The sequence below is a fragment of the Hoplias malabaricus genome, chromosome 2 (genome assembly GCF_029633855.1).
Source record: "Hoplias malabaricus isolate fHopMal1 chromosome 2, fHopMal1.hap1, whole genome shotgun sequence".
Lineage (NCBI taxonomy): Eukaryota > Metazoa > Chordata > Actinopteri > Characiformes > Erythrinidae > Hoplias > Hoplias malabaricus.
The window spans coordinates 44,634,239-44,651,202 of NC_089801.1; the positions used below are offsets into that span (position 1 = coordinate 44,634,239).

The 16,964-nt window shown below is 44.6% G+C and overlaps 1 protein-coding gene across 1 annotated transcript in view; it reads right to left on the reverse strand.

Annotated features, from left to right (window-relative positions):
• Positions 1–855: 855 nt before the first annotated feature.
• The window catches only part of LOC136676743 (deleted in malignant brain tumors 1 protein-like), a 98,308-nt gene continuing 82,199 nt past the window's right edge, over positions 856–16,964 (reverse strand). Inside the window, 6 exon segments of the mRNA XM_066653950.1 lie at positions 856–987; positions 2,820–2,915; positions 3,045–3,290; positions 3,510–3,824; positions 4,032–4,097; positions 4,238–4,543. Of these exon segments, the coding sequence (XP_066510047.1) occupies positions 3,223–3,290; positions 3,510–3,824; positions 4,032–4,097; positions 4,238–4,543 (755 nt within the window). The 3' untranslated portion in view covers positions 856–987; positions 2,820–2,915; positions 3,045–3,222.

Consider the following 16,964-nt stretch of genomic DNA (forward strand, 5'->3'; position numbering starts at 1 on the left):
GTGCACTTTTATATATACACACACACACAATATGGTACCCCATTATGCCCTGCTGCCAAACAAGCTTTAGTACACTGCACCACCTCTTGTATCTCAGTTAACTGCGTTAACATCCATTCACAGTCTATGATGCCCACTGGCAGAATTTCTGCTGGCAGCTTCAGTCCTTTTGTGACTTCTTTATTGGAATGCACACTATGAAAAATGCTCTTCTAAATCCTTTCTCCAACCTTCAAACTCCCAGACATCTCCTTAATGTCCTAAACAAGGTATTAAAAGAATCCCTAAAAATGCTCTAGCCCACTCTGTTGTCCCCTACTCTTCCTCCTAACCTCTGCTCTTGTCTCATCAACTCACTTCTAACCTCTTCTTACAAAATCATAATACCCTCTTTTTCCTCCTCGGTTCCTTGCTTCCACTGTTTCTTCAGTAACGATGACTCTTTAACTAGTTTGACCATTTCTGCCTGCCATTTTGACTGCTGGTCTAGCATCTGCCACTTGCTCTCCTGCTCCGCAGATAGATGCATCAGAGCCAGTTTGATTACATGTACATTACAGTGTAAACATTTTAGGCAGGTGTGGAAAACATGTTGCAAAATAAGAATGCTTTCAAAAAATAGAACTGTTAATAATTTGCTTTATCAATTAACAAAATGCAAAGTAAATGAACAAAAGAGCAGACTTTGCCTTCAAAACAGCATCTGTTCTTCTAGCTTCTACAGTTGTACAAACTCAGGGATTTTATAGGATTATAGTCAGATAATCAGTTTGACTAACCAAATATACCAAACAGATGACAACGATCATATATATATAGGTCAAAACACTATCAAGCTAAAACAGAAGCAAGTGTGTAGGAGTCTCAAAAGGGCATCATGGCAAGACTGCACAGCAGCAAGACACAATGTAGTTAGTCATACTGCATCAGCAAAGTCTCTCCCCTTGCAAAGTCTTGCAAAAGATTAGGGTTTCAGGATGTGCTGATCTTTTGAAAAAGCACAAAGAAATGGGCAGTGTTGAGGACCTTACATGCAGTGGTTAGCCAAGAAAGCTTGCAGCTGATGAAAAACACATCATGCTTTCTTCCCTTCAAAATCAGAAGATTTCCTGCAATGCCATTAGATCAGAACTAGCAGAAACCTGTGGTACCAGGTGCACCTAACTTCTTTTCAGAGATGTTTGGCCTGAAGTGGTCTTCATAGATGATATACAGCCAAAAAAGCCACACCTTAAACATGGAAACCAGGGGCCAGTTGTACAAAACACCTTAAGCTTTCCCCTGACACTTACGGGTTAATTTCTCCTTAACTGAGGGATTTATTTAAGGGTGTTGCATAGTATCCCCTAAAAGAATTCCTTCCATTAGGAAATGTGATAAAGGATATTTTATACGGGAGTAAAATCTATTTTATGTTATCGCAACAAAAAAAACAAAAGAAAACAAGAAAAAGACAATCCTGGAGGAATACAATAAAAGCAGACGGGTTAGGGCATTTGAAACTCATTGAATGATGTGGCACACTGTTGACTTGTGGACATGAAATGCCTCGCCTATTACTGACTGGAAGGATCTCGTAACATAAAATCGGACAGAAATCATTAACTGCATTTCTGAAGGAATAGCACAGCTGCAGAAAGTAGCATGATCCAACTCGATTAAACAAATCATGAATTGACTGCAGATCAAATGTATAATTTAAAATCAACTGCTCATAATTAAGCGTATCCAGTGGGTTCTCCCAGTTGTGGAATACTCTCCTCGGGATATGTTCATTTATTGCAATGAACTCGGCCATGTTGCGGTTAAGACAGTATCAGAGGTACTTTAAGTTGTTTTACTTAGTTTAGTTGCTAAGGTGTTTTGTGCAACGATTTAATAAGGGATTCCTTAAGATGAGGAAAAAACGTTAAATACATAAGTGAACATTTTAAGGAAACATTAACGAAAAGTTTTGTGCAACCGGTTTTAATTTAAGGAAAACTTAAATTGGACTTTAGCAGACCGGCCCCAGGTCAAGCAACTCAACTATGCAGAAAAATGGCAGTAGGTGCTCTGTATTGAGGAGTCAATATAAAAATATTGAAATATTTGGTTTTAACAAAAGGCAGTTTGCTGAAGGGCAGGAGAGCAGTACAATAATGAGTGTCTGCAGGCAAGAGTGAAGCATGGAAGGGGTACCTTGCAAATTTGGAATTCCATTTCAGCAAAGGAGTTGGGGATTAGTTCAGGATTAATGGGTGTGCTCAAAACACTTTGATCAGTCAATCAATCAATCACTAATAGTCATTTGGGAAGTCACTCTTCTCTTACTAAATCTATCGCTCACTCTGTCACTCTGCTTAGGCCACTGATTTATTAGTTCAGTTATGTGGTCTTATTCAAGCACCAACTTACTTGTTCTATCCCTCACTCATTCGTTCACATTTTAATTGACCTGCTTATTCATTCATTCACTCTGTCACAAACAAGCTCACACACTCACAATCCTGTCCCACAAATCTGTCTCTCTATCTCTCTCTCACCAGAAATAGAAGATTTACAGGAATGATGCAGGTTAAACGTAGCTCCTGAATATGTGTTTTTCAGCAGAATTACACAATAACCATAATGAAAAAAACCATAACCATCTTATCTAACTCAATCTGTCACTGAACTAATTTTCTCTTATTGTAAATATACAGAAATAGTGATTTATTACAGAAAAATAAACACCCCTTTAATCACAGAATCATGGCATGTTTTCCATGATCTCAGATGTAAGTAAACTTTAATGTAATAAAATAAATTTACTATAGAACTCTCCACATATCACTGACCGCTTTGAGTGGAGGGGATACTTTTAGTGGTGTGTCTGCGGTCGATCTCCTCATAGACTGCTTCAGTCAGAGTCTTACGCCTCCTCTTAGAGAGCACTGTGAGAGACACAGAGAGAAACAGGGAGCCAGGTCAGTAGAAGAGAAGACTGATGACAGATTGAAGGACTAATGATGTTTAGAGAAAGTACAGAAAGTGGATTGTAGATGATTTCTGAATCTCTCTACCTCTCCTGAGCACTCTGTTCTGATAAAACAGCACAAACAGAAGCACTAAGGCCAGGAAGAGCAGCGCTCCCAGCACCAGGAGAGACACTGGATAGATGAAGGGAACAACTGGTAGAGGAGGGACTGTCTGAGCAACTGGAAAAAAAAACACAGACACATTAAGAAATAATTTTCAGTTTTAAAAAGTACTTGTGGTGGTGGTGATGGAGGAGGTTCTTGTGACTGCAGCAGCAGGGGACTCTAAATCTGTAAATAGAAATAATAAAAACAATACAATAAATCCAAAAGCACATAGAATAGAAATACACATTGGACAAAGTGAAGTCATACATTACAAGTGCCCACAATTTACCTTTAGCTTTATAATTTCAGAATGTTTTACAGTTCAGCTTGTGGATTATTAACAGTGATGGATGAAGGTGTTTTGACTGATGTCTGAAACTCCAGACTCCAGTGGTCTCTGACCTGCACAGGTGACTCCAGCGTCCTGTCTGTGGGAGCGGTCAGTGTGGTTCTTCAGGGAATGAGGACAGTCCCACAGGTGAATCTCATTCCCTTTACACTTCACTCTGTTCAGCCAGATCGGCCCTTCACCAGCACCAAAGACAGCACTCCCATCAGCCCTCAGCGCCGGCCCACAGCCCAGCTCCCTGCAGACCACCTGAGCATCCCTGATGTCCCACAGATCATCACTGACAGACCCCCACTTAGAGTTATAATACACCTCCAGTCTCCCAGAGCAGCTTCTATTTCCTCCACTCAGTCTGAGAGGCAGGTGATCTACAAAACACATGAAGACTGTTGATATAATATATATATAAAATAAATATAATATAATGTATAGTAACATGCTGAAATATATTTTTAGATTCCTACAATCCCAATAAACTTTTGACAGTGTAGGCCAGAGTAAGTGTCTTATAACTAACCTAGAAAATCCACATTAGCAGACTATCTTATGTAAAACAATTACATGAAGGGCCTAACCTGAGCAGCCCTTCTGGAGGCGAGATGAAGAGCATTTCTGTCGAGGATGTGACTGGCTTGGATCTTCTGTAAGAAAAAAAAAGGTAAACACCCAGATCCCATGTCTGTCTATCAGAAGATTTACTTTATGAATTCATGACAACATTTATCTAAAATTGACTGCCAATCAGTAACAGCACTATAATCTGTAGAGAGAAACAACCTACCTGAGCAGGTGATGAGAGCCACCTCATTGCGATTATTATACCTTTTCTGACCCCAGGGTGAAGATGGACAGTGCCCCAGGGTGGGGTCATGTTTCCTACATTTCACTTCATCCAGCCAGTAAAGAGCTGATTCCACTCTCGCTGTGCCCCAGGATACACTGCCAGTTCCTCCACAGTTTAGCTCTCGACAGATCACACTGGGTGTTTCTTCAGACATGTGATTTACACACACATTACCCCAGGTCCTATTGTAGAACACTTCCAGGTTCCCCTCACAGCCCTCAGTGAGTCTGATCTCCTTATACTCTGTTGGGAGGAAAATGAATAAACACAGTGCTACATAAAGTTACTTTTAGTTTTACCTAGTATAACAATATGCTGCTCAATTTTGTATTATATAAACAATATTGTAATTCTCACCAGAGCAGGTGATAGATAGCTGTTCTCTGGAGCTGCAGTTTACTACTTCTGCACTGCTGCAGTTCCCCAGATGAGCTTCACTCCCAGAGCAGTTGAAACCCCTCACACACGTGTAGTGGATGTTGGTCATACACCCCGATACATATATATATAATTTTATAATTTGTTTTATAGCCTTGACCTTATTCAAACTCCTCCAACCTCTGATATTTGACTTAATGATATTAATTAAGATTTATAATTGGTTTAAGCAATTAAAACATTAATAATTAGTTTGAGAATGAATAATAATCATGCTAAATGAGTTCTTCAGGATTTTCAGAAATTCTAATGAATAAATTGCAAACACTGTGACTTCAAATAATGAGAGTTTTATTAATAAAAAGAAGATATTTAGTTAACATAGCACAACCTTGTAATCTCACGGTGTCCGGCAGGGGGAACTGATTTTGACCTTAAGGTGAGCTAGACACTTCTAACTTGTGACTAAATTGTTGCTAACTAAGGTTAATAAATGGTAAATTATAAAGAGGGTTTGTTTGGACATCAGCTACTGAAAAGGTGTTAAATACGCTAGCTTACTCGTTCGCCGTTTCACCGAGCCGTCGCGTCCTGTTGTTTAATCTCCGTGTCCCGGGGTGTTCTCGTCGTTCCCACGTGGTGAGAAGCAGGCCCGCTTATGGAGGATCTCTTTACAGTCGATTTGAAGACCCTCGATTCCGAGCTGAGCTGCGTTGATCGAGATTTCCCTTCTTCGGTTTTTCACAGGCGTGGCTGGTTTTCCACCGTAGTGGGGAGGCTTTTTCAGAGTATTAGCTAGTCTCGTTGTCCAGCTTTCCAGGATTGATGTCTTCAGGAATCAGCTTATAACGTTAATATATCTGTTATCGATTACTCAAACGGTTGATACCTTACTTTGGCCACAAATAAGTTTCACCCGCCTTGATCATTCGTGAGATCACACTTCGATAGGTAATAAACATAAACAAGATTAAAGGAAAAGAAAGATATTCAAATTACTCGACGTATTAGTAAAACTTCATACTCTTAGCTAATTTCGAGACGTCTCTCGTAAGCTTTTCTGAAGTCTGAGAGGTTTTTCTTTGTTTGTTGTCGGCGTCCTCTATTTTCCAGTTCCTTTCGTGGTCCGTTACTTCTGCAGAGTCCTCGCGACTCTTCAAACTTCGAACTCCTTGTCTGTCTTGCTGTTTGGCCTTTTCAAGGCTGGCGCGGTCACGCCCTAATGGGAGGCGTCCTCTTTCTGATTGGACGCGAGTCCAGACTCACGTGACTCTCGTGAGGGAGAGAGAGAGAGAGAGAGAGTAGGAGGAGGGGGTTTTGACTCTGTGATTCATACATAAGGAATATGAGTTTCTCGTATCAAAATTCTTATACCTGTTATCAACCTATAACAATGAGTACATTGGACTATTAATATCAGACATTTACATAAGGTCCCATCTTGAGTACATTGTTCACGTCCAATTCGTGATGATACGCTGAAAAATAAAACATTAATCCATTTTCTCTCATTCAGAGACAAAACTGATCTTTGTAATAGAAACAATCGGCATTATACATCATTTCATTAGAAGGTAGGCATTCATCTGAGGGTACAGAAAGTGACATTCATACGTTCGTTTATACACAAATAACTCAGAGAACGACTATTTTCGCTATTGTCTTGCGGCGACTCCGGGCGAGGTGTAGTTCCGCCAGTGTCCATTTGGTGTCGTTGTTAATCCGTGTTTCAGCTGTTGGTTCACGGGAGTTCACTCGAGGTCACTTTGGTTTGAACATCTGTTGATCTCCGTGAAAGATAAGGATTAGACATTTAGGTGCCATTGTCATAAAAACGGGCCGTAAAAGCTCTCTTCTTTGTTTGAGGTTCCTGTCTCTTTAAGTTAGTTATCTCGACAGTTCCTGTTAGTTAAAAGAGAGAAGGGGGGTGTTGGGGCCATGTGTTACTTAAAAGGGTTCTTTTGATGTCTTTAGATTGGTTGTGTGTGTGGGGGCTGCTATGTTGCAGACGAAAAGTCTTCTGCAGACTGGAAAAGTTTTAATTCAAAACTTTTCATTTCTTGATTGTCCGATATTCATATTTGGCTCATACTCCACTACATTCCCCCCTTTCTTTTCAGTTTTATGGTTCGTCAGGGATCATGGAGCTGAAAAGAACTTTTGCTGTGGAGGAAGGTGAGGTCAGCAAGCATATTCAAACACATTTCCAGAGCTGATGTATTCCTATTAGTGTATGGGTGTATATGGAATGTGTATGTTTGCATGTTGAAGGGATCCTAATTATTTAGGGGCAGGTCTTGTTCAAACGCAACCTCGAGAGCTGATTCTTCGACATGGCCTTCGGCTTCATATCTAAAACTTGGGGGTTCACCTCTCTGGGCTCTCTTATGTCTAACGAATTTGACCATTTTATTAGACCAAGTTTCTAACCTGCTCTGGAGGGCTCGAGTGCGTTTGAAATAGAACCAAGCTATACCAAAGGTCAAAAGATATCCTAATCCTACCAGGGTAACTAGTAAGGTGTCCGGGGTGGACCATGCATAGGTGACAGGCTGAACTGGCCATAGGGGTTGAGACGACAGTTCTCTAAGAGTGTTATCTATGGGGGTCAGGTCAATGACTTGGGTTCCCTCATATTCTAGGCGAGTTAGGGTTTTAGTATCTAGCTCGATGGTGTGTTTGGAGAAGAACTCTGAGATTTCTATGTCGCTCTCATATTGGTCAGGGTTTAGGTGATACAGGGCCAGGTCTCCTACATGTAAGATTGCGTTTACGGGGACGTCTACCCAGAAGGTTTGGCTAGGAAGGAGTACCCTTTCTGAGGTGTCATGTTGATCATAGGTTAGTAGGGCCTCTCTAAAGGGGGTGTTAACCAACCAACGATTTCCAACAATTTCAGCTTGAGTACTGGTTACCAAACGTCGGGGCGTGACGACTACCGGGCATTGAGTATTACTCATCATAGGCTTAAGGCCACAGATCCCATTTGCGCTGTCACGAATGAAAGGTTTGCTAGGGCACAAGTAGTGAATGTCTTTAGTGAGTGTGCACATAAGCAAATTGGGTACCAGATATAGGTCAGGGTTATCGTCTTGGTATGCTACAAGAGATGTTGTTTTCACACGAACGTAGGCAGAATCTTGCCAGAAACCAACGTTGACAACATCTTTCAAACGGTATATGTTTTCAGGCGCCATTATGGGAAGGTTAATAATGAATGCTAATTCTCGGTCTTGAGGATTAACATAAATTGGGATGGCGCTACCTAAGGTATAGGCTAGGTGGGCCTGGAGATCAGTAACTACTTCTCGAGTTGCTGTGGATAAAATCTCCTGTACTAAGGATAGGGGCACCAGGTAGGGAGGGATTCTCCCCATGGCTAGGCTATCTACAGAGGAGCTGATTTCTTGTAGCATATCAGACAATAACATATTCACAAGCTGGATGTGGGCAAGGTCAAGTTGTACTACTGAGAGCATGGAGTTAACCGTCTGGAGCGTTTTGTTCAAAGCGACACTGTGAGCGTTGAGCACTACGACGGTGCCACGTAGGGTTTGCCCAATGGTTTGCAGGTGCTGCTGCTGTTTGTCTAATTGGGTTTTAATGTTCGGAATTTCCGCTTGCAATTCCCCTACTTGACGTTTAACAGTGGCTACATTGACGGCATTGACGGCGGACGTTCCGAGACTCAGTAGTGATCCCACAGTTGCAGCTGCCATTAACAATCCGCCTATGAAGCGTTTAGGTCGTTTATTAAAACCATTTAGTTCTGATTGCGTTACGGTAAACTTTTGTAACTGGCGGAGCATGTGAGTTACGTCGGCTTCAGCATGGCTGATAGCTTCCTCAGTCCATCTAACTCCATTCCGGCCAGTCTGCAGCGTGGTTATCGGTAGGTTTTTGCTACACGCTTCGGCGGGATTCAACCGTACAAATACTCTCTGGGTATGGAGGCGGCAATTAGTGATTGGCAGTCCCGGCTGGTCTTTCAGTATTATTCTTGAGTCAGGACCTGGTTCAATCACTTCAGGGAGCACAGCGGTTCCTAGGGAGCCGACGATCAGGAGAATGAGCAGCGGGGCCATCCTACCGGAAGAGATGCTCATGGTTAGATTTAGGGTATTTACGGCGAGTCGTTTAGATAAATTATAAGAAATTTTCACGATACCCCCCTTTTTGATAAAAATTTCCTAGGGTAAGCACTCTACAATAATTGACGATGAGGGACTAGGGTCTTGCACCCTGAGTGTCCTCAGTCTGGTTAGAAGCTCGTTGCCTGCTAAAGAGTGAGAGAAAAAGGGAAAAGGGATAGGAGAACTAAGGTGTGAGTAGAAGGTTATAGTTGTTTGTTAACTAACACTCTCCCTGCCTTTGGTTCTGCCGTTTATGATCTAACACAAGCGTTAGTATCCCCTACAAGTCCCATGGGGGTTGTGTGTGGTCGGATTTGGTTGCGGTGGACCCATTTGAATTCAGTACTGCCCCGAGCTTTGTTTATTTTGATCCTGTAAACAACGGGGGACAGTTTGTCTGTTATCTTGTAGGGACCGGACCATCGGGGTAGGAATTTGCGGGCCAAATTCCCCCCTGTTTTTCGCGACCTTCCAACAGGTTGGATAAAGATGTAGTACCATACTTTGTCCCCTATTTGGAGTTCATCGTGGGATGCTTTGTGATCATAGTACGCTTTGCGACCTTCTGCACTTCTTTCCAGTTTCTGCTGGGCAAAGGCGAAAGTAGCTTTGAGGTGTTTCTGCAGGTCCTCCATATACTGATGAGTGGTGTAGGCTACGGCTATGCTAGCTTCACCTGGCTGATATAACAGATGTAGAGGCAGAGTCATTTGTCTCCCTGTCATCAACTCAAAGGGTGAGACCCCGACCGCGTCGTGTGGGGTCGCCCGTATGGCCATCAGTACGAGGGGGAGTTTGACATCCCAGTCTCGTTGGTTTGCTGCTACGTACTTTTTCAGTATGCTAACAACAGTTCGGTTGGCTCGCTCTACCTGACCTGAGCTTTGAGGATGGTAGCTAATGTGAAGGCTGGCTTTTACTCCTAAGAGTTGCCAGAGCTGCTGCATGACCTCAGCTGTGAAATGTGTCCCTCTGTCAGAGTCGACACGGCTGGGTAGGCCAAACCGTGAGAAGACATGGTTCATCAGTAAGTATGCAGTGGTTAGTGCTGTGTCATTCGGTGCGGGGAGGCATTCTACCCATTTAGTGAATGCACACGTGACTGTGAGGAAGTACTTGTTACCTCTTACTGTTCGAGTGAGTGGTCCAACCCAGTCTATCTGGAGGTTTGACCAAGGGAAGGATACTCCTTTCTTTTGCAAGGGGGCTCTATGAAGAGGATTCGAGGGTTGAAATTGGCAACATACCAGACAGCCTTTAATGTAGTCAGCCACATCTTTTACCATGTGGGGCCAATATGCCACCTGCTTGAGCGCATGGTGTGTTGCTTTGACCCCTTTGTGTCCCGCAGATGGGGAGTCATGGGCGTGCATCAGCATCACCCCCCTGTGGCACTGAGGAACCACGAACGTAGGTGAAGTGTGCGAGTCAGTGGCATGAACTAGCAAGCCTTTGACGACTTGGAGGGACGCTTTGGCGCCGTATAGGTCTTTAAGGCCTGGTATGGTGTCAAGATCTTGTGCTGCGATGGGATTAGTAGAAGGGTCAGAGACATGGCTAAGCATTTTAGAAATGGATGGGTCTCGAGCTTGGAGAGTAACTAAGTCAGCGTCCGAAAAAGCAGGGTTAATAGAGACAATGGTAGTTTTGGCATTGTCAGGCGACGCCTTTGTTATAGTTCGAGACCGTGTGACAGCTAGGACTTCGATGTCGGGTGGGTTTGGAAAAAGGGAGGGATCGAATGTCCACGATGTGCCTTCGCGGGCCCCTTGCTTGGCTAAGCTATCTGCTTGATCATTGAATTCTTTGTCATCTCCCGGGACTCGGGAGTGACCCTTCACTTTCTTCCAGTAGATCTGCAGGTCATGTGTGTCTACCAAGTGTTCGCATGCCGCGAAAAGCTCTTTGTGTTTAACTGGCTTTTTGTTTGACGTGGTGTAGTTGTTGGTTTTCCACAGTCTCAAGTGGCATGTGAAGCTTAGGCGCGCGTAGTTGGAGTCTGTGCAGATCACCAACGTTTTTATGCTTTTCTGGACTGCAGACTGGATTGTGATAAGAATTCCTGCTATTTCAGCATATTGGGAGGACTGAGCACCCAATTTGAAACTTAGGGGTTCGTGAGGCCATCCGTTTATTCCGATAATACCCACCCCTGCCATCAGGGTGTGTTCTCGGCGGAACGAACAGCCATCTACATATGCAGTGACAAGGTCTTTGCATGTGTTAGGATCAAAATAGTGGTGGTTAGCCACGGTGGGTAAGAGGGTTTCTGGAGTTTGTGGCACTTGGGAAGGAATGTTTCCTTCGCATCGCCTGCAGGAAGCAAGGCCTGTGCCTAGGGGGCTCTTGTAGTTTTGCGCGTAACGCACCTCTAAGTCAAAGCTTTGGAGAGCCATTAGCCATGACGCTACTCGAGCGTTAGTTACTACACCCTCTCGAATTCGTTGGCTGTTTAGGAAAGTGACTGGTTGATGATGAGTTTCAACAATCACCTTCTGACCACCTAGGTAGTTGGAGAAATGTTTGACTGCCCACACTGTTGCTAGTAGTGCTTTTTCGCAGTCACTGTATTTGTTTTCGGCAGCCAGCATAGTTTTACTAGCATAGGCTATGACACGTTTGTCTCTATCGTGTAATTGATACAGACCGGAGCTGAGACAGTGGTTCGAGAACCCTACTTCTAGGTAGAATTCTTTGCTACTGTCAGGATAGGCAAGGCATGGGGCCGTGCACAGTTTCGATTTTAGTGCCTGCATGGCGTGTTCCTGGGCTTCGCCCCAGGTGAACGGAGTGTCCTTTTTCAGGAGGTCATAAAGTGGACGAGCTAGGTCCGCATAGTTCTCTATGAATTGTCGTGAGTAGTTGCATACTCCTAAGAAACTGCGGAGTTCCTTAAGGTTGGTGGGTGCTGCGAGGTTTGTTACCCCTTGCACTCGACTCACTTGTGGTTCAACACCATCAGTGCTTACGAGCAGACCGACGTAATTCACTTTTGTTCTGCACCACTGACATTTGGAGAGTGATATTTTCGCACCTGCTGTTGTAAGCTGGTCAAGAACATGATCAATCTCGTCAATGTGTGCCTGTAGGGAGTGGTTACGCATGAGTATGTCGTCCACATATATGAGGGTGCCTCGCTCGCGGGCATCAGGGCATGCTTTGTTTAAGAAAATATTAAACTCCGCGGGTGAGTTGGCATATCCAAAAGGGCACCTAGTGAATGTGTACTGTCGGTTTGCGAAAGTGAAAGCGAGCTTGTGTTGGTCTTCTGCTTGCACCGGGATGGTCCAGAAGCCAGAGGCTACATCGATGGTGGAAAAGTATTTAGCGTTTCGGACCGAGGGAAGCTCTTGCTCCAATTGTGTCATCGGCCATCGAGACAAGGGAACCTGTTGATTTAGTTTCCGATAGTCGATGGTTAAGCGCCATTTACCATTTGGTTTTATGACGGGCCATAATGGTGCCGAGTACGTGCTGTTACAGGGTCGAATTATGCCCTTTTCCAGCAAGTCATTAATGATTTCTTGTACCGGTTCATAGGATGCCAACGGAATTTTGTATTGGCGGACAAACGTGGGTGGTGCTCCCGGACGAGTGGGAATACGTACTGAATGAATGTCAGTGAGACCACAGTCCGTTGAATCTTTGGAAAAAGATTTTTGATATTTAAGGAGCACTTCACAGAGTTTCTCACGTTCTTCTTTGCTTTGGAGGGCGTCGGCCTCCTTTAGAACTTGTTCGACTTGGATACGAAATTCGGAGTCAGATAGTTCTTTCGAAGTACGCGGATTTGAAGTGTTTTCTCCCGCTTCGGGAAGAAGAGATGGTTCCCGGGAGGATTCCGGGGATGAATCTATGGAAAGGACCGTGATCGTCATTTGATTGTCGTCAGCGAGATCTATCCTGCAAATGGCATCATTACTCATGTCCAGAGCTGAGAAGAGAGCAACAGCTCGTGTCGGATGAGTGTAGAACACCTTTGATTCTGCATGATCAAGAAGCAGGGATTCAGGCATTGGTCCTATGATCGGAATTCGCAACTCGAAGTCATGGAATTTCGTACTGACTAACCAACCCAGAGGAGATGAGTGAGGGATCGTCAAGGGTTGAGTGGTTTCGTTCCGTACGAATAGATAGGTGGATCTTGCTCGCGTCTCCACCAAAGGTGTGGCTTCGAGGGTGAGGCCTAGTTCGAAGAACTGAGGTGACGGTTGGAAAAGTGCATGCGCGTGGCTTAAGTGTTGGCCAGGTCGCATGACTAAGCGGATGGGTACATTTGCTGCGTTCGCAGGTACCACAAGTGAACCTTGGTTAGTGACCTGACATACCTCGGGAATAGTTTGTCCTGAGCCTAGGTTGCTGAGATCGGAGGACCAGGTTTCCGTTGAAACATCAGTCAAAGACCACAGTACACTATTGAGGGTGTCTACGTGGACGTCGAGGCGCACCAAGAAGTCACTACCAATGTAAACGTCGTGCGGCAAGTTAGGGACGACTAAGAAATAATGGGTGATTACCCTTTTGTTCCACTGGACGGTTAAAGCGCAAATTCCATCAGTGGGTGACATTGCTTTTGATGCCAGGTTAAGAGGAAAGCGACAAGGACTGCTCACCAAAGGAATATTTGGTTGAGTGAGGCGCAGAGTGTTAAAGAGGGTTTGGCTTATGGCGGACTGGTCGGCCCATAGAGCCAGAACTGCATTGTCTACACGATAGTCCTGCATTGTGAGACCATTCACGATGGGAAGGCCTGGAGCGTCTGTTGTGGACGGCTGTGTGAAAGTGCACAGGAATGTGTTCCGTTGTTCTAACATGGCACTAGGGGGCCAGGGAGAGACTGCTGTCTCTGGTGTGGCTGCCATGGGCTCAGTTTCCTCTTCCTCGAAGTGAGGGATCTGACTGGGTGGATCTCCTATTGATTCAGGCCGGATTTCGAGGCGGCAACACTGAGCTTCCCGGTGGTATGGGGTGCAGATGGGTAACGGCTCACGCACTTGTGCCCAGATCTTTGACCTTTTGAAGTCAATCAGTGGTTCGAAGCGATTAAGGAGATCTTTGCCGATGAGGAAGGGAATTGTTTCGAGAGGAGACACATGGACTGGATGCACTAAGGTCATTGGTCCAATGGCTAAGTGTATTAGTGCCATAGACTGGATAGTGAGGCCTGCATGTGAATACGGCTGAATTTTAAGAGGGCAGTTTTGGAGCTGTATCTCGCGATTTTCACGCCGCGCAATGGCTCGAACCTGGTGGAATAAGGCGGAAGACATGAGCGTGACATCTGATGCAGTGTCCAATAGGGCCTCATGTACTAGCCTTCTTTCCACAATGGTGGACAAGTAGAATTTGCGTGCAACCCCTTTTTCCGTTAGGTGTCCCATGAATTGTCGGACGGGTGTGTCGCCTTCAATGACTGAGGGGTCATTTGGCGTTAAACCTTCTTTACCGTCTAACTGAACAACCAAAACAGCACTGGAGGGTGGTTGCAAGTCACCCCCCTGTATCATCGGGTTTTCAGTGTTTGTTTGGGTCACTAGGAGATTGCGCGGTGCGCTAGAAGACGGAGCTTCGCTTGTCACTTCTCCTACATAACTCTCTAACATCTTTGGGGTGTTAGAGGATGGCTTTGGGTTAGACCGCGAAGAGGTGATAGAAAGAACGTCAGGTTTTTTCTTTTTCTCTTTGCAAATCATTGCAAGCATTCGGCGGATGTCCTCTAACTCCTTAGAGCTGGGTTCCGTGCCTTTAAGCTTGTCTTTAGTGTGATTTTCTTTATTTTGATACCAGTATTTCTCTTTCTTTTCTCTATAGGAATTAGAAAGCTGGTTCGGAGCTGTTCGCTCATATCCCTTATGGGGATGTGATGGTTTTCCACGGCCCGCACCGCGGTTTTCTATAGGGTGATAGTCACGACCATACCCAGCCCTGTCCCGAGGGTTCCAGAAATCTTTGTCGTGATTTCTGTCTGGCCTGCGAGGAGGGTAGCGCTTGTATTGGTGTGAGGGCGGATGAGGTTTCGGGCCCTCACTGGTCCACGGAGTGGAGGAAGGGTCCAGGGCGGATCTTTGTGGATCGGCCTGGGTGGCACCTTCTAACTCTAAATGTGGGGAACTGGAGTCGACATTGAAGACTTGGGGTGTTTCGGACCGCCTGTTGGGAATTTGTTGGGTTTTGAGGAAACCTCTGAGTGCTAAATCACGCAGCTGCCTGCTAGACAGGGTGCGAGGGCAAGCTGAGACTCCCAACTGATGACTGGTGTGGGGATGGAGGTTTTGGATAAATAGTGATTTGAAATTTAACTCTTCCTCCATTCCGGAGTCATTTCTAGGTCCGAAGTACGCCTGTCTGAGTCGATTATAATATTGCTGAGGGGATTCCTGGCGTTGCTGTTTTATGTTCAAAGCAGCGGCCAGTCCGGTCTGTGACAGGTGATTGGAGAATTCTTCCTCCAATGCTTGGCACAGCACATCATATCGCGCTTTTACATAGTCTGGCTGACGTTCAATGAAGTTACTGACGTCTCGGTTGGAGGTCAGTTTAATCACATATAGTCTGTCATCTATGGTGATCCCGGGGAACCTTTGGAGGTAGAAGTCAATATCTTTTAGGTAGGAAAAGATATCATTAGAACCGTCAGGTTTGGGATCAAAGCGGGTTATATTACGCGCGATTTTATCTAGGTCCTTGTATGAGGGACCATGAGAGGGTAAAGGTTGAGGGGACCAGACACTGGGTTGCAGTGCTCTGGGTCTAGCAGGGCGTTGTAAGGGACGACTGACAGGAGACACAGGGGAGGGGGAAATACCCGTTGATACCAGAGGAGGTGCTGCAGCAGCTCTAAAGGTTACGGTCCCTGAGTCTGGTTCCTGATCCTCACTATCTTCCTGCTGGTCCTGTCTTCCTATAGCGGCACTAGGTGGCACATCGGGTGTGACCTGGGGCAGCGTGTTCCCTTCAGCTATTTCGCTTTGAAGTCGACTTAGCTCTGCTTCTACCTTTGCCTGCTGTCGCCTTGATACCTCAAGCTCACGTTCGCTGGCTCTGAGCTGTACTACAGCGAGGAGGGCTATCTGACCTAATGCCTCAGTTAGGGGCTTGCCCTTGAGGATGTCGGTTAAGTGGTTCTCTACCCACTTAGCCACCATGTGGTCACGATGGGCCTGTGAGGTTTTCTGCACGGTTTCTGCGAGTCCAGGCATCACATCGCTGGTGATGCTGGTCAGAACAGAGAATGCCTCATCCCACAAACCTTCTACATATACTTCCGAAGAAAAAGTCCCTTCGGCCATGTTAGCTGTGTTTTAACTGCGAGGTGTAACTTACTTCTATTTAGTTAGGATTAATTCCGTTAATCCCTTTTCTAACTAAATCTGAACTAAATTCACCTGTACCGAGTGCTCTAAGAGTAACTGCTAGTATGTATGGTGTTAGAGTTCACTTGTGAATCTCTAAGGGAAGTCTGTTAGTATGAGAGGGTGGAGTGAAAGTTGCTATGCGCAAGTGAATACAAGAAGAGAGAAAAAATTAACGAAAAAATTTTCAATAATTAAAATTATTAAAATTTTGAATTAAAGAATTGTCGAAAAATTTGGATTAAAGAATTTTAAATTAAGTGAAATTTATTACTACATATAATTTCCAATTAAGGAATTATGAAAGTAAAAGAATTTTCCAAATGAAAGAATTATTAAGAATAGCAAGATTAAAAGACTCTCTCTTTTAACTGCGTTTGTGATCTGGTATCAAGTTAAAGTGTCAATCTCTAATTATTGCACGCTGTCTGCTGTAGTTGTATCAACTTATTATGCTTCCAAGCCTTTACTTGTAATTATTCAGATGTGCAGAGTTTAGAGACAGCCACTAGAGCTGTGATACCAGGTCTTATCAGTGTGAACTGGTCGACAATTTCAATTGCGATAGTAAGTTTTCTCCACCAGAGGGTACTGAAGGTAAGTCTGAATGGCAACAGCGAGCTTCAGTATTTAAGTTGAACTTAAATTGTAATACCAGACTAGGACACCAGAGGGCGACAAGCAAGTTACAATGCAATAGCAGCAATGGACACCAGTCGGCGCTGGTGAGAGTCCCAATAGACACGGTACCAGCAGATACACTAACACAAATGGGAATTTCCACTGTAGCGGGAAGTTTCA